This window comes from Leuciscus leuciscus, assembly GCF_965113295.1.
Source record: "Leuciscus leuciscus genome assembly, chromosome: 21".
Taxonomy (NCBI): Eukaryota; Metazoa; Chordata; class Actinopteri; order Cypriniformes; family Leuciscidae; genus Leuciscus; species Leuciscus leuciscus.
Genome location: NC_138745.1, coordinates 9,560,294 through 9,584,167, shown reverse-complemented (window position 1 = coordinate 9,584,167; position 23,874 = coordinate 9,560,294). Strand labels below are relative to the sequence as shown.

General features: G+C 36.8%; 2 protein-coding genes and 1 long non-coding RNA gene across 3 annotated transcripts; 2 read left to right on the top strand and 1 right to left on the bottom strand.

Moving 5' to 3' along the window:
- Window positions 1-213: 213 nt before the first annotated feature.
- On the top strand, window positions 214-11,909 carry smarcd2 (SWI/SNF related BAF chromatin remodeling complex subunit D2). The gene is made up of 13 exons (XM_082151589.1): window positions 214-629; window positions 1,643-1,857; window positions 5,357-5,399; window positions 5,488-5,610; window positions 6,014-6,133; window positions 6,759-6,854; window positions 7,002-7,103; window positions 8,270-8,431; window positions 9,336-9,433; window positions 9,537-9,672; window positions 9,772-9,894; window positions 10,002-10,103; window positions 10,217-11,909. The coding sequence occupies exons 1-13, from the start codon at window positions 465-467 to the stop codon at window positions 10,268-10,270; spliced, it is 1,539 nt and encodes a 512-aa protein (XP_082007715.1). The 5' UTR covers window positions 214-464; the 3' UTR covers window positions 10,271-11,909.
- On the bottom strand, window positions 11,142-12,982 carry LOC309485021. Its single transcript, XR_014201027.1, has 2 exons — window positions 12,759-12,982; window positions 11,142-12,712 (listed from the first exon to the last, which is right to left on the bottom strand). It is a non-coding gene; the product is annotated as an uncharacterized lncRNA (long non-coding RNA).
- A 278-nt stretch (window positions 12,983-13,260) lies between these two features.
- On the top strand, window positions 13,261-22,493 carry psmc5 (proteasome 26S subunit, ATPase 5). Its single transcript, XM_082152280.1, has 12 exons — window positions 13,261-13,362; window positions 13,885-13,956; window positions 14,600-14,669; window positions 14,795-14,892; window positions 14,980-15,036; window positions 16,405-16,635; window positions 16,764-16,890; window positions 19,397-19,587; window positions 21,132-21,230; window positions 21,913-22,023; window positions 22,127-22,213; window positions 22,344-22,493. Exons 1-12 carry the CDS (start codon window positions 13,339-13,341, stop codon window positions 22,395-22,397), a joined length of 1,221 nt encoding a protein of 406 aa, XP_082008406.1. The 5' UTR covers window positions 13,261-13,338; the 3' UTR covers window positions 22,398-22,493.
- The last annotated feature ends 1,381 nt before the right edge of the window (window positions 22,494-23,874 follow it).

The following is a 23,874-nucleotide window of genomic DNA, read 5'->3' as shown; positions in this document are numbered from 1 at the left end:
ATTTTTTTTTATATAAATGGGTTTTTATACATTCAAATATATAGGCCTATCTGTCTTTACATTTTAGGAGGGGGTCTGTCGCAAAGTGATGAACGCATTTGGAGGTCCAAGGCATCTAATAAAAGTTTCAAAACACCTTTCAAACTTATTATTACGAGGGAAAGTTATTTGGCAACCCAGGGGGAGGAGATCTGAGAAGCCACACACTGATAACTGTAGTCGACATTGGTCAGGCTCTTAAAATGTTGTTGAGAGGAAATCATTAAGATAAATGGGGGTTTGACTAGCTTTAGAGGAAGATATGACACATTCAGCGGACGTCGATCGACAAGTAAAGGCGGAGGAATAAATCGATATTTGAACGAGATGTGGTTACGCGTGACTCCAACGTACGTTTATCGAGTGACTCCGTAACTGTTTTAATTTAACTTCTTAACTATTATTAGCTGTGAAAATAATCACAAATGGCTTCTAGATCGGGTTTCCCCGTCAACCACAGTAACGTTACCCCAATAAACCCCAGCATGAACCTCATGAACCCGGGTCACAGCAGCGCAATGAGAATGTCAGCAATGCCACAGAATTCACCCTACAGAGGGATGGGCAGTACTCCGAACCAGTATCACCAAGTAAGTGAAGAAACCACTCTTTATTCTGTTATCTGCGTTTAGCATCACGCCATAGCTTCAGTCTTCCCTTCTGTCTTAATTGAGGAAGAGTCATTTCATTTGAATTTATTGGCACATTTATGACATGAAATATGTCAGAAAATAATCTACAATGATGCTTCTTTATAAAAATACAAAAAGAAAATGTTTAAAAATCATTCTAAGAGCGCTGAGGCCCATGAAGAATAAGCATCTACTTCCGCATTTGAGTCCCACCATGCAGAAAACGCGCGTGCTTTACTTTGAATAACTAAAGTTACTTGCAAACATTAGGCTTAAACAAAAAAAGTACCATGGTAATACTGTTCCATTTTGTTATACCATGGTAATAAGATTTTGTTTGGACATATTTCATGGTAATACCAAGGTGTTTGAACATGTAATATAGTAATATTTTAATATTTACTGCGTGGTTGAGTAGGCTACACAAATGTCGTGTATGAATATGGTATTCATTATCTCATGATATGTATCCAAGTAAAGTTCAAAGCCATTTGATATCCTCACTGTATCATGGCACCGCCACAGTATTTTTGGTAACACTTTGCAATAAGTTCCCATTAGTTAGTTAATGAATTAACTAAAATTTGCAAAAAACTAAAATATGTAACAGTATTTATTAATATTTTTTAACATTAGTTAATAAAAAAACAACTGTTCATGTTAGCTCAGATCCATTAAATAATGTTAATATTTGCAACTTTTGATTTTAATGTATAAGTAAATGCTAAAATTAACTAAGGTTAAAAAATGCTTAAGAATTAATTTTTATTGTTAGTTCATGTTAACTAATGTACTAATTTTAACAAATGGAAAATGTGAAGTTTTTTAACGTATTTTGTAAGCTGCCTTTATAGGCCATCTTAGTCATGGAGTCCTACGTGAAGTTTTACTTTGGACAAACTTTACCTATAACAGTTTGTGAGTGTTCAAAGTAGTAGCCTAATACTCAAATCCTGCAATCGTACCCACAGCGCCCAAGTATGCCACCCAGCCGAGGAATGCCAATGGGGGGCATGGGGTCTATGGGGGGCATGGGGTCTATGGGTTCCCCTCTTCCTGGTCCGTCTTATAGTGGAGCCATGCCCATGCGACCTGGGATGCCTCAAGCCACGATGGACCCCAACCGGAAGAGACTTCTTCAGCAGCAACAGCAGCAGTCCGGTGGTCTTATGGGTCAGAGAAGGGGGTTAGTACATTTAGTATCATTGTTTGTGCATGAATGCTAAGTTATTGTAGCATTCATGTCACTTCACAATTCTGTGTCTGGGTTATGGGCCTTATGAACAAAGGACAGTTTTATTTTTGGAGCCCCAAGAAAAGTTTGTTTTAGATTTTCATTAAAAAAAAAAAAAATTTTATGGAAAATTGCTGTACTTATTATAAATGATTTACTTATGCATATCATTCTTTGTGTGTGTGTGTGTGTGTGTGTGTGTGTGTGTGTGTGTGTGTGTGTGTGTGTGTGTGTGTGTGTGTGTGTGTGTGTGTGTGTGTGTGTGTGTGTGTGTGTGTGTGTGTCCTCGTAATTTGGACTGTCACAGTAAAGGAATCTCCCTTGCGGTGGTTTTGTGTAGCTCAATATCGCAATATGCGATATTATCGCCATATTATAGCCTAATTATTATTATTTTGCTATACTGTATAAATAAGCTTGTTGGGTTATTATTCTAAAATGTTCTGATTCTCAAATGGGTCAAGAGGCTTTCAAAAAGTGCAGATATATTTCTCTGTGCGCGCTAGACAGGCTGTCAGTCAATGCAGTTACTAGAGTTTGACCGATAGTGGATTTTGCCGATAATAACAACTAGGTTGGACCACACTGGCTGATAACCGATTAATCATTCGATAGTTTTTCAAATGGATACTGAATGAAAACAACCATGAAATATTGCTGAACTTTATTAAAAAAATTGAAAAACTGTACATGAATATTATTATATTAATTATACCTTGATCATTCATGTTAGTTCATAGTGCATTAACAATGTTAAGAGATACAACTTTAAAATGTAAAAAATCTATTAGTAAATTTTGAAATTAACGATGAACAATACTTTTATTAACCTTAGTTAATGTTTCAAATGGACTCTTTTTGTAAAATGTTACTATTTCATATAAATCCAAACAGTCTTTAATCTTTAAATATCTATACAAAAGCCATAGCATTGAAATTGGATAAATGTATAATATATGTATACTTTCACACTTTATTCACCTCTATTTTAAAACACTTAAAGTCAACCTGTAGTCAATCATTTTATCCCTTAAAACTCATCATTGAACACCAAAATGACATTTATTTTTCCTTGAAAAATATTTCTTCATGCCTTAAAATAGCTTGAATGTAACTCTACACCCTTGTCTCATTTAGTATATGCAGTTCGATGAATATGCAAATTAGCCCCGCCTCCACTCACTCTCACCAGCTCAAAGATCCACTCGTTGATGTGATTGGTTACAAGGTAGAGGTAGTTTGTGACGTCAGAAAAACACCAGTGATTTCAAACCATGTTTCTGAGACTGTTCACTGCAGTTTTAAGGAGAAAATACTCAGCAATGGTGTTGACATGAATTTACACATGGTCTGTCTTAAAGGTGCATTGTGCAAGTCTCTGAGTTTTTGCAGAACTATGCCCCCTCTGGCGGCAAGCGAAACTGCAACCAGAGGTTGTCTTTTGCACTAGACAAAAGTTTTCTTTTTTTATCTTACGTGGAGTTTGCGTTGGTGTTTGAAATGAACTACAAGCCGGTCTCTTAGAATCCATCTTCTACGGAGAATGGCGGCGAATACACAAACCTGCCAGACATAGCCAGGTGAGCGTGCCGTGAACGCGCATGACGTCACGCCCAGTCTCAAATTCCGACCCGAATCCCTCTTATTTATTTTACTGTACAGGATTATAGAGACAATCGCAGTGATCAGAGAAGGGCTCATTCAGCCCATCAAGCAATTGTTTAAGCATGTATGGGTTAGAAAACGGGTATTTTTAACATGAAAAGTTGCGCAATGCACCTTTAAAGCATGTGAAATGAAAAGAATAGCAGAGTCCACACTGCAACTATAAAGATAATAGCACAGAGAAACAATATCATTGGAATTACATTCAGAAAGTTTTTTTTTTTTCAGCTGATGAACGATAAAAAAGATTGACAACCAATCAGAATCCATTCTGCTTTGAGCTCGAGCATTTAAATCGGCAGATGACAAAACTGCAGTACATGCTTAAACAGAATATCGTCCGCTGTTGTTGGTGCTAATATGGTTATCATTATAGTTATCGTTCTTGGTGTAAACGGGCCTTAATACTTTCAATTATGCATGTAGTTTAGGAGAGGTATGCTATTACTAATACAAGCAGGTGTTTTTTTTTGTGTGTTTTTTTTTTAATGATAAAAAAGACGTAAGGTGTGGTCACATTTACCGTTGCTCTGCAAAATTTTGTTGGCAAAATCCAGTCATTTCAATAGGAATCCATGCGATCAGAAGTTTTGCGGAAAGGCGAAACAGTTCCTCATGCAGATTTCACTCATGTTTAACTTGGTCTGATGAATTAGTCACGTTGACCAACAGAAAAATGCTTAGTTTGAAAACGACTTCTGTGTGAGTGGTGCTTCATGCATCGCTGCATATATATGCATAAGAGACTCCTTATGGATCACATTCCTCTGTTATCTTGTTTATTGTTGTGTTATAAGCAGGCCCAACTGGAATTGTTGACATTTTAGAAAAAAAATCTCTTTTTTTCTTTTTCTTCATTTTGGGGCAGAATGGATTTAGTAGATTATGGATTAATAGATGTAATAATGCTTTCAGCTATAAATAAGAGAGTTTTAAGGGTGTGTTCACACTTGTAGTTCAGTTCGCTTGGTTATTTTGGTCCGGACCAAAAAAAGTAGTCCTGGACCTGGTCCGCTTAGCGTTCACATTGGCATTTTTTCAACACTGAACCTAAAGATACCGAACCTAAAGGCATAGGGATATGTTCACAACCTGATTGGTCGGCTTTTATGAAAACAATGCTGTGTGCTGGGCTAAATGCACTCGTTTTATGTGCGTAACCTACATGGTATTTTGACCAGCTGAGAACTTGTGAAGAGCTTATAAAATCTGTTAAGGAGTCAAAACAGCTGCAGGAATCCCTCCGTTACACACAAAGAAAGATCTGTTGCGAGGAGACGCGATTCTGATGCCTGTTCCGAACTGTAATGGGCAACATCGCGACTATGTCAAGAAAAAAGAGGTATGCTTGAGCATTCTGTCCTTTTTAGGGTCGCATCTTGTGACATCATGTCCCATTTTTGGTTTGTTTACATTTGTCCAATCTTTAGAGCAAATGCACCAGGATTCGTTTAATCAAACCAAACATACCAAGTGTGAACACACCCTTAAAACTCTCTTATTTATAGCTGAAAGCATTATTACATTAGCAGAAATATTTTATACAAATATTTCGGCTGTTAAAGTTATTCAGCATTTGAGCTCGATCAGGACAGATTCATAATTTTTCAAATGTTTATCCAAAATAATGATTGTTTCACTGAAAGTTATGTTTGTTTGAGGATAATTATATGGCTTACACTTTAGATCTCCAGTGCTTTAAACTTTGCACTCTGTAATTGAAATAATATTTTAACATATGTTTGTGTTGAGTCATGTTCCTTACACATCTGCTCTACATTTTCAGGGTGAAGAGGCGTAAGATGGCTGACAAAGTGCTCCCACAGAGGGTGAGTTTAACCAGAATAGTGTACATTTTTTCTTTTCTTTTTTGTGATGCTGAAGTGCATAGTTTCTCATGATTTTGGTTTTCCTCAGATCAGGGATCTGGTCCCAGAGTCTCAGGCTTACATGGACCTTCTGGCCTTTGAGAGAAAGCTGGATCAGACCATTGCACGCAAACGCATGGAGATACAGGAGGCCATCAAAAAGCCGATCACGGTAGATGTAGTAGACTGGAGTAGCAATTCAGAGATGAATTCTTAGTTTAGCTAAGTTTAAGGGAAGCTCACACATTTACTCACCCTCATGTCATATCCAAACCTGTATGACAAAAGAAGATATTTTAAATAATGCTGGTAACCAACCTGTTTTGGTGACCTTCCATTTCTAAAAATATCTTCTTTTGTGTTCCACAGTTGAAAGAATGTTATACAGGTTTGAAACGGCATCAAGGCGAGTAAATGATGACAGAATAAAAAAAAAAAATTGGGTGAACTAACCCTTTTTGCTTTAGCTTCGGAAATCACTGGCTACTAGACTTTTTTTTTTTTTGTTCTATGCCGATATGAAGAAATTAACCAAATTGTTTATTATCTCAATGCGCTTTGTTCTACTCATCCAGCAAAAACGCAAACTGAGGATCTACATTTCTAACACCTACACACCTGGCAAGCCAGAGGGAGAGGAGGCTGAAAAAGTGTCATCCTGGGAACTTCGAGTGGAAGGCAAACTCCTGGAGGATGTATGTAATGATTTTCACTATGTGTTCACTTGTTGGCACGTATGTGAACTCCAGGCAAGTTTGAGCGATCATGCAGTGGAGTCCATTTACAGTGTTTCATGACAAGTAACGGCTCTAGATACAATCTGACTTTGTCGCCCCTATCCTTTTATTTGGCAGTCTTGAGTCTCTTGGTCTGTTGGCCAGCTTAACTTCACTGGCTCATGTCCTCAGCTCACTCCTTCAAACCAGATGTGCTCTAAGCTGTTCCATGTTCCCAGACTTTTCAAGCAAAGGGAATTGAAACTTTAGTCCATTTTGTGAAATTAGTCCGTAAACGTCTAAGCATGTATTTGCCAGCTAAAGACCTCTGGCTGTGCTGCTGCCACATGAAAAGAGGAAATTATTCTTTTTCTTTACTTTCTTCTGCCTGAGTTGTTATAAGTTGTGTGGTACTGCAAGGGAGGGACAGGCAAGGCATTGCGCAAACACATACTGGCGCAATAGCTGTGTGAGCTGCTTCTAAAAAAAAATCCCTCCAGTGCGGTCAGCTCCAAACAATGCAGTATCAATCAATGGCATGAACACATTTTGTGTTCTCTCTCCCCTTTTCCCTACTTCTTTCTCTCTTTCTAACTCTCCTTAGCCTGGGAAACAGAAACGAAAGTTTTCATCCTTCTTTAAAAGCCTGGTCATTGAACTGGACAAAGAACTTTATGGCCCAGACAACCACTTGGTGGAGGTATGACATTATAGTGTTATTATAAAAATAATAATGCAATGATTAAATCTATTTATATAATGATGACCTCATCAAACACAACATGTACTCTCTTGCAGTAAATCCAGTCATTACATCTGTAGTCATATCTTTTTCTGTGTGTCTTAGTGGCACAGAATGCCCACAACTCAGGAGACTGATGGATTTCAGGTGAAGAGACCAGGAGATGTGAATGTGAAATGTACTCTCCTTCTCATGCTAGACCACCAGGTATCACATATACATCTCACAAACATACAATACCGGTCAAAAGTTTGGAATAATTATGATTTTTTTGTTTTTGAAAGAAGTCTCTTACGCTCACCAAGGCTGTTTATTTGATGAAAACTACAGTAAAACAATAATATTGTGAAATATTTTTTACAATTTAAAGGAACTGTTTTCTATTTTCATATATTTGAAAATTTAATTTCATTCTGTAATGGAAAAGCTGAGTTTTCAGTAGCCATTACTTGAGTCTTCAACATCACATGATCCTTCAGAAATCATTCCAGTATGCTTGATTTGGTGCTCAAATTTATCAGTTGGCTCTTATTATCAAAACAATATTGAAAAGTTTTGCTGCTTAATATTTTTGTGGCAACTCTTTTGTGGAATTTATTTATATGAAATAGAAATCTTTTGTAACATTATATGTCTTTACTGTCAGTTTTTTATTATTGTACTTGCCTTTTGAATGGTAATACATTACAGTTCCCACACAAAAAAAACTGTTCAACATTGATAATAACAAGAAAATATTCTTAAGGAGCAAATTAGCATATTAGAATGATTTCTGAAGGATCGTGTGACTGAAGACTGGAGTAATGATGCTTAAAATTTCAGCTTTGCATTACAAGAGTATATTACATTTTGAAATATATTCAAATAGAATAGAAATATACAATATTACTGTTCACTGTATTTCTTATCAAAATAATTGCAGCCTGGGTTAACATAACATAATGAAAAATATTCATTCATTTATTATTCCAAACTTTTGACTGGCGGTGTGTGTATATATGTGTTTTTTGATAGCCAGTTTTCATTCGTTTACATCACATTATCATTCAACAGAATTTTAATGTTGGGAATCATGCTTCTACCACTTGCTAGTCAGAAGCAGGTGATGGATTTTTTTGGTACATTTTCTCTTAAGAGATAGAATGAATGAATGTACATTTGTAACTTAAATTTTTTTTATTTTAAAGTTTGTTTTGTCCACTACAAACAACACTAGAATATTGCCTCAAAGCTCACAGACATGGACTAAAACCTGAAAAACTAAAGGGGTTTTCAAAAGAAAAGAAAACTTCGGTCTATTCATGTCATATGTTTGTTTGTTACAGAGTATATGGTTGTCTTTAATGGTTGTCTTCTCCTTGTACTTGACTTAGCCTCCGCAGTATAAGCTGGATCCACGTCTGGCTCGACTGTTGGGAGTCCACACTCAGACCAGAGCCAGTATCATGCAAGCCTTGTGGCTCTACATCAAAAACAACAAGCTGCAAGACTGCCATGAGAAAGAGTACATTAACTGCAACCGATACTTCAGACAGGTACACAAAACGTTTAGCACTCCCTAGATTGTTCTCACAATTCTTTAATATCCAGGTTGCAACAAACCACTTACGCTAAGAAAGCTCTTTTTAAAATGTTACCCTTTTTAATTATAAATTAATTATCACTAAGGTTTTTTTCTTAACTAATAGGTTTTCTGCAGCCCCCTACAGAAGCTCAATCTAAAACACATTAGAACAGAAAAACTGCAGAAACCCTGGTATCTAAGCATTGCATTTGGCACTGTCTGCCACAACCTGCTTTCATTTGCCTGTGAGCCATTGTTATTACTGGCACAGCTGTGTACTTGTTCACATCCTACCTAAGTGATAGATTGCAATTTGTCTTTTTTCCAGAGAAAGAAATTTTCCACTTCTCCTGACCTGTCAACAGAGTTGTCCCCCAGGGCTCGGTTCTTGGCCCAATTATCTTTGTAGTCTATATGCTTTTACTAAATCTGAATTGCTTGAAACCACTGTATTATTTTACTTGGTTGCATATTCCCCTGTTAAGCTGATGACACTCAAATCTGCATTAGCTCCTGTGTTACTTATGCCCAATTTCAGATCTCTTTTCAAACTGTCCATGTATACAAAGAAAGAGAGACCCAAGCCAAATGTAAAGACTCGATTATTATAGAGACTTGTTTGGGCCCACCTTGCAATGCCCCTGTCAACCATTCAGAAGACCTTAGCAGCCATATAGAAACACCCTGCACAGTGGCAGGGAGCTTTGCACAGGGAAGCGCCACTCTCGTTGTCTTTAGAATTTAGTTTAGTACTTGATCTGAGATATATTGTATAGCATGCTTTGTTGCAAAGACAACTATGGGATATGTGCTTGACCAGGAACTCATTGGTTATAGACTGAGCCATGTGTGACTGAACTGCTATAATCTTGCAGATTTTTGGATGCCCCAGGATGAGATTTTCGGATATTCCCATGAAGCTCGCCAGCCTCCTTCAGCACCCTGACCCCATCGTCATCAATCATAACATCAGGTGTGTGCTTATGGTTTCTGGTCTGAATATTCTCAGTAGTTACTTAACATACTCATTTGAAATAGTTTTTTTTGTTTACTCTCTCTTTTTTTCATTTTTTCAGTGTGGATCCCAATGATCAGAAAAAGACTGCATGCTTTGATATCGATGTTGAGGTGGACGACCCTCTGAAGGCTCAGATGACCAGCTTCCTGTCATCCACAACCAATCAGCAGGAGATTGCTACCCTGGAGATGAAGGTGTGTGTGCAAGGATGTAAATGACACCTTGTGTAAATTTTTTCCACTCATTATAAGGTAAAGGGGCTATTTTTAACCAAACATTTCATTCTCCATAAGATCCATGAGACTATTGAATCCATCAATCAGTTGAAAACCCAGAGGGACTTCATGCTCAGCTTTAGTAACAACCCGCAGGATTTCATCCAGGACTGGCTCAAGTCTCAGAGCCGAGACCTCAAGGTATCCTCAGAGCTTGCACCATGATTTGGATTTCCCTCATTGGATTTGGTCATTCTGATATTTTTTTCCCATCTTTCATTTATGATGTTTTGTCTTGGTTTATGCAGTTAATGACGGACACTGTGGGTAATCCAGAGGAGGAGAGGAGAACTGAGTTTTATCACTCAAACTGGGTTACAGAAGCTGTTGGACGCTACATATTTTCAAAGGTGAGTGCTTTGTATTTCTTTCCATTACAAAACACATCAGATGCTATAATATAATATGTATAATACTATAAATAAATAATATCTATATTTTTATTTATTTATTTGTTTTTCAGGTCCAGCAGAGGAGACAAGAATTGGAACAGGTACTAGGAATCCGACTCACTTAAGAAGATTCAGACTCCAGATCCAGTCATCCATGGAATCTGCTCAAATACAGATGAGAAAAAAGCCAATAGATGCACTTCATATAGAGGTTTTGGGTGCTGGTATTGTTTGGTATATTGCACTATCATAAACTTCTTGTCAGTTGCAGCATTTGCAGACTGTACCATAGCAAACATCTGGTCACATCAAATTTCAAATGCTGTTACATTAACTGGAACTCTTCAGTGTATATCTCCCTTTTTGAATTCAATCTCTGATTTTGTTTTATATATTCTGAAAATGTAATATGAAAATAAGCCATTCAGTTCATTTTCTTCATGATTCAGTTTTTTGACTTACACATCTTTACTTTTATTATATCCTGTTAAATGGGGCTCTTTTTTGTATATTTTACAGTAAGATATTCAGTACTGTAGCTAATTGGCTAAAACCCCTATTGGTAACACATGCAACACAGCTTCTTGTTGTTCATCCTTTTTGTTTATAGTTTAATAGTTAATTAATGACTATAGTTAACTATATAGTTAATTAATTAATTAATTGGGAATTGCCAAACTCGGTCTACATTCGCCATTTTGTTTCTGAAATGTTTGAATTCTGACTGCAGAGACTTCTGTTTTCACAAATTGATTGCACAATTTTTGAGTCAGGATCCAGTTATTTGTAATTAGGTTGACTAGTAATGAAAATGCAATGTTTTTTCTTCTTTCGATATTGTGGATTTTTTCATTTGGTCTCTCAGGAAAATATGTGCTGCACTGCGTTCAAGAGCCATCTTTTTGTGTTTCCACCCCCAACGAGAACTCCAGCACATTTGGTTGTCAGGCTGGTTTAGCTCAGTATACCAGACTTTCTATATTCATCTCGTTAGTGTTTACTTTTTTTTATTTTTTTTTATTGCCAGTTCATGTTCTTATTTAGTGTTCAAAAGTCTGCTGAAGTGGTAGAGACCATACTGCAGTGACTGAATTTGTGAACAATGGTGTGCTAACCATCCGCATATTCTTTATTTTCAGGTATTAAAAGCCATATTTTTAGAGTAGATTAGTTCAGTGTGTACTTCTACATTCCAAACAGCTGATGGAAATGTTCTGTTTAAGTGGGTTTTAATACGTGATCATTCATATTGGTGTTGTTGTCATTTGTGGTAAGTATTGACAGCAAGTTGAATTTTCAATTAAGGAATATAACAGGTTCAACATCTGTGACATGCTGCTGATTACCACAGAAAATCGTTTTTGACTTTCCAGTTTATAAAGTGGTTAAAAAAGCGAAATGAAATTCTGACTGTCTTTTTAAATGCATCTCTGAGGGACGAGTTGAAACGATTCTGTTATAGTTGACAGCATGCCACAGATGTTGTCGATAGAGCTGAAATGAATGTTCCTTTCGATGGTTTCATTTTGTTAATAGCTTAAGAGTTATTCAGACAGTATTAATGCTGATCTGAAATGCCACAAGCTCTTGTACTTTTGATTTACTTGTGAGTGGATTAAGCCCTTTTTGTGCAAGTGCCAACTAAGTTCTTACAACGCAAGTTCTGTTTTATATTTTTGTATCAATCAAATGCTTATCTTTTGTACTTTTTTTACTGGGAAATTGGAATATTTTAAACAATAAAGTTCTTTCCATAAAAGGGAATTCACATGTGACTGAGCATAATTTAAATATGTTATAATCAAAAATACAATGTCTGAAAAAAAGACATTGTGTTTAATCAACCTTGATGGAATATTAAATGTTATCATTAGATTAAATATTTGTGCAGAAGTAAGAAAATCAGGTATGTCGGTCTGTACTAGAGGGTAGATTGTTTGTTAGACAAAGCCAAACACCAGTCATGTTGATGCATGTAGTGTTTGTTGTCCTGGTTAGTCAGGTAATACCGGTCTTCTATACAGTTGGGGTTTTTTTCAAAACTTTGCACACAGTTCTCCTAACCAACTTTCAGCTTGGCACAGCAGTTCATTTCACATTCAAAATGCATTAAATCTACCAAAACACTTCATACATGTCTCAAATCAACTCATTCTTCCATAACACTAGCAAAAGTTTTCACCTAACAAACACATTGTCACACCTTAAAAAAAAATTCAGCATTATACAATTCTCTTGTAAGATTTTTTTTACAAAACAAGACTTATAATGCACTGCAGTGGGCATATATATTACATAGTCCATGTTTACATTATAGTACAATATTATTCCTAAGTTTTACCCTTTTGTATAAATGGTAATGAAATTGAAAGACTAACAGTTGCGTTCAGCTACACTTAATTATTTTGATAGTATTTCTTTTTTTAGATTCAGAGTATATTTCAATATGGTATTATTACTGTAGAAATGTAGCAAATTCCTGTCTTAATCATTTTGGTTTTATGTGTTAGGTTTTTAACTTAAGTTTAACAAATTTGAAAAGAGTATGTAAACATGTGCAAACTGACCTGTATAGTATATAGTGTAGTATATAGTAGCCTATATAGTATAGACCTGTATAGATATATAGTGTTGGTGGAGTTTGTGTCTAAATAAGGCATTTATTCATGTAATTTGAAAGATGTAGGTCTAGTAATTTCATGCATTTTGTCCCAAAGCAATTATGGTGATCCACAGTTTAGCCCATAGACTGATGTTGTGCTCTCTGTGTGAAGACTTTTTAAAAAGTGGCCTAAATATTGAGAAATGTGTCCTGGTGATTGTAAAAATTATTATAAAAAAAATAAATAAAAAAAGCTCATCTGTCCTACAGACTTGTAGAGTTCCCTTTTTCGCTACTGTTTTTGGGCTGCTAAACTTGTACAAAGAATGATGGAGACTGGGGATGAGAGGGCTTCAGCAAACATACTTTACAAAAGCAAGAGCATAGGTTCGAACAGTCATGTTATTCATTAAAGCTGTTACAAACAATGCAAACGATAAATAAGGGGGGTTACATTTTTCTGTCCACACCGTTACCGTGGTCTCTCCAGCCTGTCGGTGGCGCTAGAGATCGCCTCCTTCTCTCTGCATCTTGCCCGAGGAAAACAAAACGGAAAAACGCCGCTGACGAACGGAAGTTTGTAGATTCAAGATGGCGTTGGACGGGATTGACCAAGTAAGTGTTATTTATGTGTTAAATCTTCTAATATGAACAGTATGGTTAGCTGTTGGTTAGCATCACATATTTCATAGATGGAATCTGCTGTAACTGTAGTGTTTAGAAATATTAGTTGAAATGGCTGAATTTAACGCGTCAGCTCCGAATGAAGCAGAGTTTGCTGTCTCATTGTCACTGACTGGGACTGATCATAACATGGCATAACTGGATATATTACATCACAAATAATGAATGTTTCGTATTTACTTGCAAAATCACTGATAATAACAACAGAGGTCTTTCATGCCTAATAATAAAATAATAAATCTCTGATTATACTTAAGAAATATCATATCTTTGATCATGAAATCATAACGTGAGAAATTTCTCCTTATAATTCATAACATGGTAAATGTGTCATTTCAAGAAAACCTCATGAATCATCACTTCATTCCACCTGACACTATTACACTAACGTTACCTGACCATTAATAACCTGTCTGTATGTGTTATTTATATTATTGTTAATAATTTTTGCAGATGGATATTGAGGAGAGTAAAGGAGGCTCTGGTCTCCGACAGTATTACCTGTCTAAAATCGAGGAGCTTCAGGTGAGAATAGTCATGAAATATTGTAGTTTGGCTGACACACCATTTATTCTGTAGATATTAAGAACCATTGTCAAAAAGTTGTATTTACAATTACATGAAATCTTTGTATTAATTATTTGTTTTAAATGTATATTAAATGCAGTTTACCCTTAAAAGTGACTTTGATTCACTTACATCTAAATGTAAATTCATCATTACTTTGATTGTTTTTGAAATATGGTTACTTGCTGGATGTAATGACAAACATTTTATGCCGAACTAAAATACACTTTAATGTCATTTCTATTGAAACTTGTGTGTAATGTGTTTAAATATATTTGTAATTACACATTTGTATTGATGAAGTTGCAATTTACAACACTTAAAATATATTAACTCAAAATGCAATATCAAAATACATGCTTCAGTTAAAAGTATAATCTAGTACTTTTACATGGTCTTTAGTGTGCAAGTCAGCACATCAAAATAAGTTTACTTATTTAAGTACACTTAAATTGCTTTTTATTTTGTTAATATTATATTATCTGCAAGTTCAGTTTAAAAAATATATATACTCCACTACAAGTGCACATTCAATACAATCAAGTGCACTTCTTTTTCACAAAGGTAATTTGTGTCTAAATGTGCTTGTCTCTTTACTCAGTTGACAGTGAATGATAAAAGCCAAAATCTCAGACGTCTGCAGGCTCAAAGGAACGAGTTAAATGCCAAGGGTAAAGCTCTTTCAACCAACTTTATGAATGTCATTTTTGGTGTTCAGATGCATATGCCAAATAGCTTATGCTATAAATATCATCAGTATGACATGACAGGATTTGTTTTGCTCTGTTTCCTTTAGTGCGCCTCCTGCGTGAGGAGCTTCAGTTACTGCAGGAGCAGGGCTCTTATGTTGGAGAGGTGGTGAGAGCCATGGACAAGAAGAAAGTGCTGGTCAAGGTTTGACAGCCATTATTTTCTGCTTTTCTCATGAGCACGATAAGTGCTGAGATTGTTTATTCATGTATGTTTATGCTTTGTTTTTAGGTGCATCCTGAAGGAAAGTTTGTGGTGGATGTGGATAAGAACATTGATATAAATGATGTAAGTGTTTTTTGGGGGTTTTACAAAGGCTGAACTTTCCATCCTGATTGTTCTCATTTGAGAAATATATTTTTACAATTTATCAGAATTATTGCACTTTCACATAAACTCATACACAGGGTTTATTTTACCTCATAAAGTTACGTAGTTTATATCATACACATCAACACACCTATACATTATAAAAGCTGGTAAAATGTCAAGAAGCTTCTCTCAAAAGTTTAGTTATTAATTCCAATAATTCTGAATTATGTTAATATTTACGGAAATACCGACAGCATCTTTCCTATTCGTATCACTGTGTATCAAGTGCTGAGGAAGCCTCCGGTGCTGAAATTCAGATATGGTAAAATAGGCGTTTCATTTCTGACACACGCAGTAAGTAGTAGACCAATCACAACAGACTGGGCTGTCTGACCAATCAGAGCAGAGTAGGCTCTTGGAAAGGAGGGGTTTAGAGAGACTGAAACTTTGAGCGAACTGTTGCGAAGGTGATGCTGCAGTGTTTATTGTGAGAATTAAACTAATATGAGAATAATTTTACCTCGGATGCATGTAAATCTATTGTAGGAGACCTCCAAAACAAAGTTAGGGACCTTTTTTAACAGCATAATAGGGGCACTTTAAAATAACTGTTTTCTATTTTAATATTTTTTAATTATTTATTATATATTAAATATTGGAGCATCATTACTCCCGCCTTCAGTGTCATATGATTCTTCAGAAATCATTCTGATATGCTGATTTGGTGCTCAAGAAACATCTCTTATTATCGTTGTTGAAAACAGTTGTGCTGCTTAATATTTTTTAACTTAAGAGACTTCTTTCAACAACAACAACAACAACAAAAAATTTTAAAAGCTTAATTATTTGAAACTTTTGACCGGTAGTGTACATATTTGTTGTATTTTCAGATCATCAGTGCTATTTTAATTTTTTTTGCACCGCAGAGATATTGTGTTTGTGTGATTGCCCGGTTCAGAAAACTAAGTAAAGCTCTGGGCAGCATCTTATTAAGAGAAAAGCTCTAATGGGAGGGTTTGAACTCTTGGCATTTGGCAACCCCAAGCAGCAAAATGTTATATAGAGAAATAAAGGTTTTCGGTATAACTAAACAGCAGACAATTATGCTTGCTTAATTGTAAGAAGCAGAAATCATGATGGCGATGAAGTGCCAATCAATCAGCCCTAGGTTTTAAAGTCATGAATGATTCCTCAGAACTTGATCCGGAATATGGTATTCGTCATGTGGGTCATTAAACGGAAAAAAAGAAAATATAAAAAATCTGACTGATTACTGATTTGTATTAACTTGTGAACTTGTTTTATATTAACATTTATAGTATACTAATTTATTATATCCACCAGGTAACTCCAAATTGCCGTGTAGCACTTCGTAATGACAGTTACACGCTTCACAAAATCCTGCCAAACAAAGTGGACCCACTCGTCTCACTGATGATGGTGGAAAAAGTGCCAGATTCGACGTACGAGATGATCGGAGGGCTGGACAAACAAATTAAAGAGATCAAGGAAGTGATTGAGCTTCCAGTCAAGCACCCAGAATTGTTTGAGGCTCTAGGAATTGCACAGCCTAAGGCAAGTGATAGCATTACACATTCTTATTCTCATTCTCTAGGTCAAACATGTCATGTAAAAAATGCTACTGGTCTGTTGGGCAGCCGAACCTGCTTCATATTTTGTAATGTGTGTGTGTTGGTCTGCAGGGTGTGCTGCTGTATGGACCTCCTGGCACAGGAAAGACCCTGTTAGCCCGAGCCGTGGCCCACCACACCGACTGCACCTTCATCAGGGTGTCTGGATCAGAGCTGGTGCAGAAATTCATAGGAGAAGGTTGGTGGGCTTCCAGACAAATCAAAATCATATTACAAGGCTTGATGTTTGTTTTTGCAAGGACATGTGCTCCTGAGTTGGAAAATTTAGGATCTCATTAAAAAACTCCTCAAACTGAACAAAAATTTATCAAATAATGTGTTTTTCCTTAAAGGGATACAAGGTGACATTTACATGATTTTAATTAAAATGATTTAATTTATTAGAATACAAAAAGTACACTAGGTTTTTAAATATTCATGCTTCAAACTATATTGAATAATTATGTAAATATTTATAGCCCTACTTTAATCATTATAAACTGTGTGTGTGTATATATACACACACACATACAAATTTATATATACTGTGTTTATTTATAAAAGATGACAAAAAGTTGAGGGCAGTAATATACTCACTTGTACAACTATCTACAAAAAATGGCATTATTATCACCATAAAGTAAACATTGTCGTAATTCATAAACTGTAAATCAATCGTTTGGCATAAATGCATGGTATTCGTTTATTGCAAACTGCTCTGAAACTGCGAGCCTCTAGAACTTATGAAAGCTTCCTGTTTTCACTTTGAACATGCAGCGCTCGCATTTATTGAATTAAATCATAGTTTTTTTTTTTTAAAGGAACACTCCACCGTTTTTTGAAATAGGGCTTATTCACCGTCTTTCCTACATTTAGATAGGTGGGCAAACGCATTTCTGTCTCAGTGCATGCATTGTTTTAGTTTGGAAGCGCCACCGCTAGCTTAGCTTAGCATAATGAATGGAATCCTTTGTTGCCAGCTAGCATGTCATGAGTAAAAGTGATAAAAAAATAAAAATAAAAAAAACGAATTACTTCTTGTGGCCTGCGTATTCACAATGAGTATGCAGATTAAGACTAGGCGATTTCCTAGGCAGATATTGACCTGGGACTATATTGGGGTGAAGCACAGGCGAAGCACTGCTACTTGGGCGCAGAGATATCACACTCACACCACCAGTTCGTGTTGACTCTCATCCTCACGTCCTCAGGCTGTTGAGCGATCGCAACCTCCTCCTCCTGTCGTTCTATTTCCAAAGCACGCTGCTCATCTTCTGAAAACTCTGGTTCATAGAGGTATGGTTCTGGCTCTTGACTGTCTGAAAAGTTACCCTCTTCGTCTCTCACAAAATCCGCCATGTTCATTGCCATTCACTGTGTCTACTGTAGGAAAAATAGCCAGCTACTATTCACGCTGGTATGTTGACGGAAGTTGAGGGATTTCAGGTGTTGTGTGATATCTCTGCGCCCAAGTAGCAGTGCTTCGCCTGTGCTTCCCCCCAATATAGTCCCAAGTCAATATCTGCCTAGGAAATAGTCTAGTCTTAATCTGCATTGCTATTTGTACTCGTTGTGAATACGCAGGCCACAAGAAGTAATTCGTTTTTATTTTATTTTTATTTTTTTATCACTTTTACTCATGACATGCTAGCTGGCAACAAAGGATTCTGTTCATTATGCTAAGCTAAGCTATCGGCGGCGCTGCCAAACTAAAACAATGCATGCACTGAGACAAAAATGCGTTTGCCCACCTATCTAAATGTAGGAAAGACGGTGAATAAGCCCTAATTCAAAAAACAGTGGAGTGTTCCTTTAATACACTTAAAGCCCTGTTTTCAGATCGGTTGGTTGCATAGGTGCACTGAAACAATCCTTCCTAAAACGCATTAAACTTTCGTTTACAAAGACGTGAAACTCACCGAGTGGTCAGGGGTGTTCACTGATATGCTCACACAAAAATCACTGCAAAAGATGCTTTCCAACAGGTGTTTTACCATTCGTTGTAAAACTGTGGACCTATTTTTCCAAACGCCTCACACCCGTACATTCTTCCGTTGAGAGCTTGAATAATAGACACTCCAGCCCACAAACAACCCCATTTCCGTTTCTGGCGGCGGAGTAATACCGTACCTCACAGCACATCCAATACAAGTCAATGGAGTTTCTAAAAAACTACGATAAAACCTGTTGGAAAGCATCTTTTGCAGCGATTTTTGTGTGAGCATATCAGTGAACCACAGAAACCGAAAATTCTCATGGCCAGCAGCATGTGTCCAAATTTCAATCTTAACCGTTCTATTTCATCAGAAACGATCTGAAAACAGGGCTTTAAGTGTAAAATACCAAACTTGTCCTTTAATAGTCACATTAGGCTGTATCGCGTATTAGATGTATTAGGCTGTATATTTTAGTCACAAATGCGAGTGAAGTGCTTGCACCATCAATCACTGTATGACTTTCTTCTGTTAGAAGAATGTTCTCGCTGCTATTTTCTTTATAATAAATATATTGACCAGGGGCTGTCAAGCTCCAAAAAGAACTAACACACACCATTAACCTTTAATCAAGACAAATCTGCTGTATTCCAAGTTTTCTGAAGCCATCTGATAGCTCTGAAATAGGAAAATAAATAAATAAAATCAGTCTGATTTCTCAAGCTGGATTTATTGTCCTAATTTGACTCCACATATTCTCTGTGTTGTCAGGAGCTCGTATGGTGCGTGAGCTGTTCGTCATGGCCAGGGAGCATGCGCCCTCTATCATCTTCATGGATGAGATCGACTCCATCGGCTCTTCTCGGCTGGAGGGCGGATCAGGAGGAGACAGCGAGGTGCAGAGAACTATGCTGGAGCTCCTCAACCAGCTGGACGGATTCGAGGCCACCAAGAACATCAAGGTGAGAAGCAAACATCTGTAAACTGTGTGCTGATCCTTACATGAAAGCTCTCTGGTTTTTAAAAGCTGATATATCAAACAAATTTCAATACTATTATTATTATTATAGAATTTTCCTAGACTTACCATACATCTTATATAGGGATCTATGATTTCCACGATGTGGAAAATGCAGGTGGAATAGCAGAATCCAGTCATAAAAATGGAATTCACAGTATAATGCTGAAAGGCATAGAATCTGTCACAGTTTGGTTGCATAAAGCTGTAAGCTTGTGTAGGGCTGTAGTGCCTATGAATATAAAAGTGCAAAGAGATTGCTATTTAAATCGGAAGTCTGCATATTTTGCGTGTGAATGAGTGGCGTGGTTTCATCCACTACATTACTCGTGTCCAGGGTCCGAAATTAACACCCGCCAAGCGCCAAATGCGGGTCGATTTTCTGTTTGGCGAGTAAATCTCAAAAGGCTATCCGCCACATTGGCGGGTGAATGTTCATACCAAAATATGAAATTTTAAGATTTCTGCCTCTAAGAACGAGGAGAGAGAGAGAGAGAGAGAGAGAGAGAGAGAGAGAGAGAGAGAGCGCGCGCGCCCCGGCCGCGCGCACTCACTATTCAGAGCGGCCAAGCGTCAAGCTTCCCCGTACTTTTTGACAAGTGTCCTTGACAGGACGGCCAGAGCTTCTTTGCAGCTCAAGTCGACGGCGGTGTGTACGTACAGTTAACGCTCTATCTGTTGACGCCGCTGAGGAAAAAGCTCCCGCCACTGGAAGAAGCGGTCGCCGCCCATTTGTGTCCTCCTGCGCACCCATCAAACTTCAAAGCCGTGCAGAACGTCTTCAGCACTCGCGCATCATGCAACTCCGCCGCTGGCCAGGCTGCTTCTGTTTTACACACCATGGTCGTTCTTTTCTGCAATAGCTGCTACTCGTTCCCTTATCTCTCAGGGAACCGAGGTTATACTGTAACCGAGTGCGCAGTCTTCTTCCTTCCCTTCCACATGAGTCAGGTAACAAAACTGACAAAAACATTTTTTATTTCACCCCAATGATAATATTTCATATATTTCTCACATTTTGATCAATATATATATATAGATTATTTTTTTATTATACATTTCAAATTTTTCTCTGGACAATTTTTTATGTTTGTATTCAACATAATAGGCCTACCTTATTATCTCAATTAAAAGTACTGAAATTAATGTATATGTGACAACAACAAAAAAAGGCTGTTTATTATTTTGGCCGGTAAAAAATATGCTTGGCTGGTGGATTTTTTCATCTACCAGTCCCCGTGGCAGGTGAGCCAAAAAGTTAATTTCGGACCCTGCTCGTGTCTTTAGCTGCTCACATGCCCGAGTACTAAATACATTTATTTGCAGCAGCACCACAGACTCATTGAACTGCCTTTCCAATCATCACCACCAGGGGTGCTGTGACCAAACTTACACCTATGCCATTGCTGTGCTTTGCTCCTGCTGTGTTTTTATCATTTTTCTATAAGAAATGTATGAATTTACTAAATATTTTCTTGTTTCCCTCAGGTTATCATGGCAACAAACCGTATTGATATTCTAGACTCTGCGCTTCTTCGACCAGGCCGCATTGACCGGAAGATTGAATTTCCCCCTCCCAATGAAGCGGTAAGCTGGGATTGTTACATATTTTTACATTTTCTCTATCATCTTGATTAGGGCTGTCACGATTCCTCGATTCAATTTGAGTACTTGATTTAAAAAAAAAGCTTGATACAATTTACCCTTGTCGAGTAACCAGCAAAATACTAGAAGTGGCGTATTCCACGAATGAGAAACCATGAACCGCATTATTAGATCATTTCTAAGGCTGCACGAAATATTAAAACCATTTAAAAACCATACTACAGCATAGATAATGCTATTGAGAATTCACAAAGACTCTGAATCAATGAAATAAATATATGCGCTTTAATTATTTACATGCATGTTGATCACGTGCATCTCAGAGCGGCTCCGTTGACAGCAAATGCTCTCAGTAAAATCCATCTCTGCATATGCTGTGAGTTTGCGTTGCTTCTGGGAATGCAATGTGCGCCATTTGATCAGATTTGTAATGTAAATCATTTATAAACCTATTCCAACACAGGAGAATACATATGTATGTTTCTAAATATGCAAACTGTTCATCGCGATTTCAAAATAAAGGTTTATACCCTCGCTCTGAGTTTGCATGTTTTGATGTCCAAAAAAATAATACTGATACTTCTGACATTCTTGTAATGTATGACTCTCTAATATTGAAGGCATAAATACTAGTAGCCTCATAGCGTTATTTTGTTCTCTGCAGGCCCGTTTGGACATTTTGAAGATCCACTCCCGTAAAATGAACCTGACACGTGGTATTAACCTGCGCAAGATTGCTGAGCTGATGCCAGGAGCGTCTGGTGCTGAGGTCAAGGTGAGGTCACAGGATCATTTCCAGGCATTTATGGGCATCTATGTGGCACTTATTCAGGAGAAGCAGTGCTGAAAATCAGTTATTATCTGTGCTTATCTGACAGGGTGTCTGCACAGAGGCAGGGATGTACGCCCTGAGAGAGAGGAGAGTCCACGTTACCCAAGAGGATTTTGAAATGGCAGTGGCAAAGGTACTGAAAACATTTTGTTTTTTCCGATTTGTGCTTTAGTACAAATAATATTTTAACCTGCCAATCCTAATATTAGAACCATTTGTTTTCATGGATATCTCTTAATTTATAATTTACTATATTTTCACAGGTGATGCAGAAAGACAGTGAGAAAAACATGTCCATCAAGAAACTCTGGAAGTAAACATTAGACTCTATAATCTGCAGTTGTTTTTTTGTCTTTAAGTTGCTTTATTGTCATCACCCAAATGTATTAAAAAATAAATTGTTTCTCACTTAGCATGATCGTTTTTTTCTTTCCACTTTGTAGAAATGCATTTACAATTCCCAAAGTTGATTGCCCCATAGACCTCTATTGCAGCTTGTTTTTGCCACAGAATAAAAAAGCTAATTTCAACTTTCTAATCTCACAATTCTGACTTTCTTTCTCGCAATTGAGTTCATATCTCGCTATTTGTTATAACTCACAAATGTTATTCTGATTTTATTTCTTGCAATTGTGTTTAAAACTCACAATTGAACCGAAATGAATGGAAATTGTGAGCTATAAACTCGCGATTGAAATAAAGTCCAAATTGTGAGATGAAACTAGCAATTGTAAGAAATAGTCAGAATTGTGAGATAAAAAATCAAAGTTACCTTTTTTATTTTGTGACGGACACAAGACCTCCACTGTAAGTGCAGAACTCAATTTAAGACGAAGATGAAGGGCAAGCTTTAAAGTCCCCCTGTAGTCAAAAATTGTATTGCTTAAAACTCATATTTAACATATTTAAACGTTTTTCCTTGGAAATAAAAAGAACGTCATGCCTCAAAATAGGTTGAATGTAACTCTTCACCCTTGCCTCATTTAGTATATGTGGTTCTATGAATATGCAAATGAGCCCCGCCTCCACTCACACCAGCTCAGAGATCCACTCGTTGACGATCACATAGACCTGATTGGTTACAAGGTTGTTTGTGATGTCAGAAACAGCTTAGAACTGATCTGTCTTTGGTTCACTGGAGTTTTAAGGAGAAAATACTCAGTAATGGTGTTGACTTATGAATTTGCACATTCTTAAAGCATTTTCAAAACACCACAGACATATAAACAACATTAAAAGCTTGATTTTCACCACAGGGGGACTTTAAAACTGTTTCATGTTTATGAATCTGATGCTGAGTATGCATTTGACAATTTATTTCAACATTGGTTCAGTCTGCTATGTCTGGGACGTTGTTTTTGAAGTGATGCATTTACTGGCTTTCACATGAAAGCATCAAATGCATTATTTATCAAAGGAGAGGAGACTTTAAATTTACAAGAGGTAAAGGTTCTCCTTCACTTAATGAGTGTGAATTTTAAATGAAATATGGCACATGCTGACTGGGATGTTGAAAACATGCACGAAACTCATTGTTTCAGTAGTCCAGTGCTAGTTTAGTGATTAAACATTGACTGTTTGTTCTCTTGATATGTAGAATATTTTTTCTCAATGGATATTTCGTTAAAATAAGCTCAATACTATTAAAACAGACTTTTTCATGAAGCACCAAAAATGTCCACCGCTTTGTTTTCAGGTAGCAAAATAAATAGGAAATATTGATTGCACAATATATGTAGACTAAACTGGAGCATTGTGGGAAATGAAGTCTCCTTCCACCATGAACCATAAACT

Excerpts from the sequence above, each read along its gene's own strand:
- smarcd2 (XM_082151589.1), top strand. The coding sequence starts at position 465 with ATGGCTTCTAGATCGGGTTTCCCCGTCAACCACAGTAACGTTACCCCA. Across the intron at positions 630-1,642 it reads CTCCGAACCAGTATCACCAA|CGCCCAAGTATGCCACCCAG; the intron begins GTAAGTGAAGAA and ends TCGTACCCACAG. Across the intron at positions 9,673-9,771 it reads TTGCTACCCTGGAGATGAAG|ATCCATGAGACTATTGAATC; the intron begins GTGTGTGTGCAA and ends ATTCTCCATAAG.
- psmc5 (XM_082152280.1), top strand. The coding sequence starts at position 13,339 with ATGGCGTTGGACGGGATTGACCAA. Across the intron at positions 16,636-16,763 it reads TAGGAATTGCACAGCCTAAG|GGTGTGCTGCTGTATGGACC; the intron begins GCAAGTGATAGC and ends GTTGGTCTGCAG. Across the intron at positions 16,891-19,396 it reads GCAGAAATTCATAGGAGAAG|GAGCTCGTATGGTGCGTGAG; the intron begins GTTGGTGGGCTT and ends CTGTGTTGTCAG.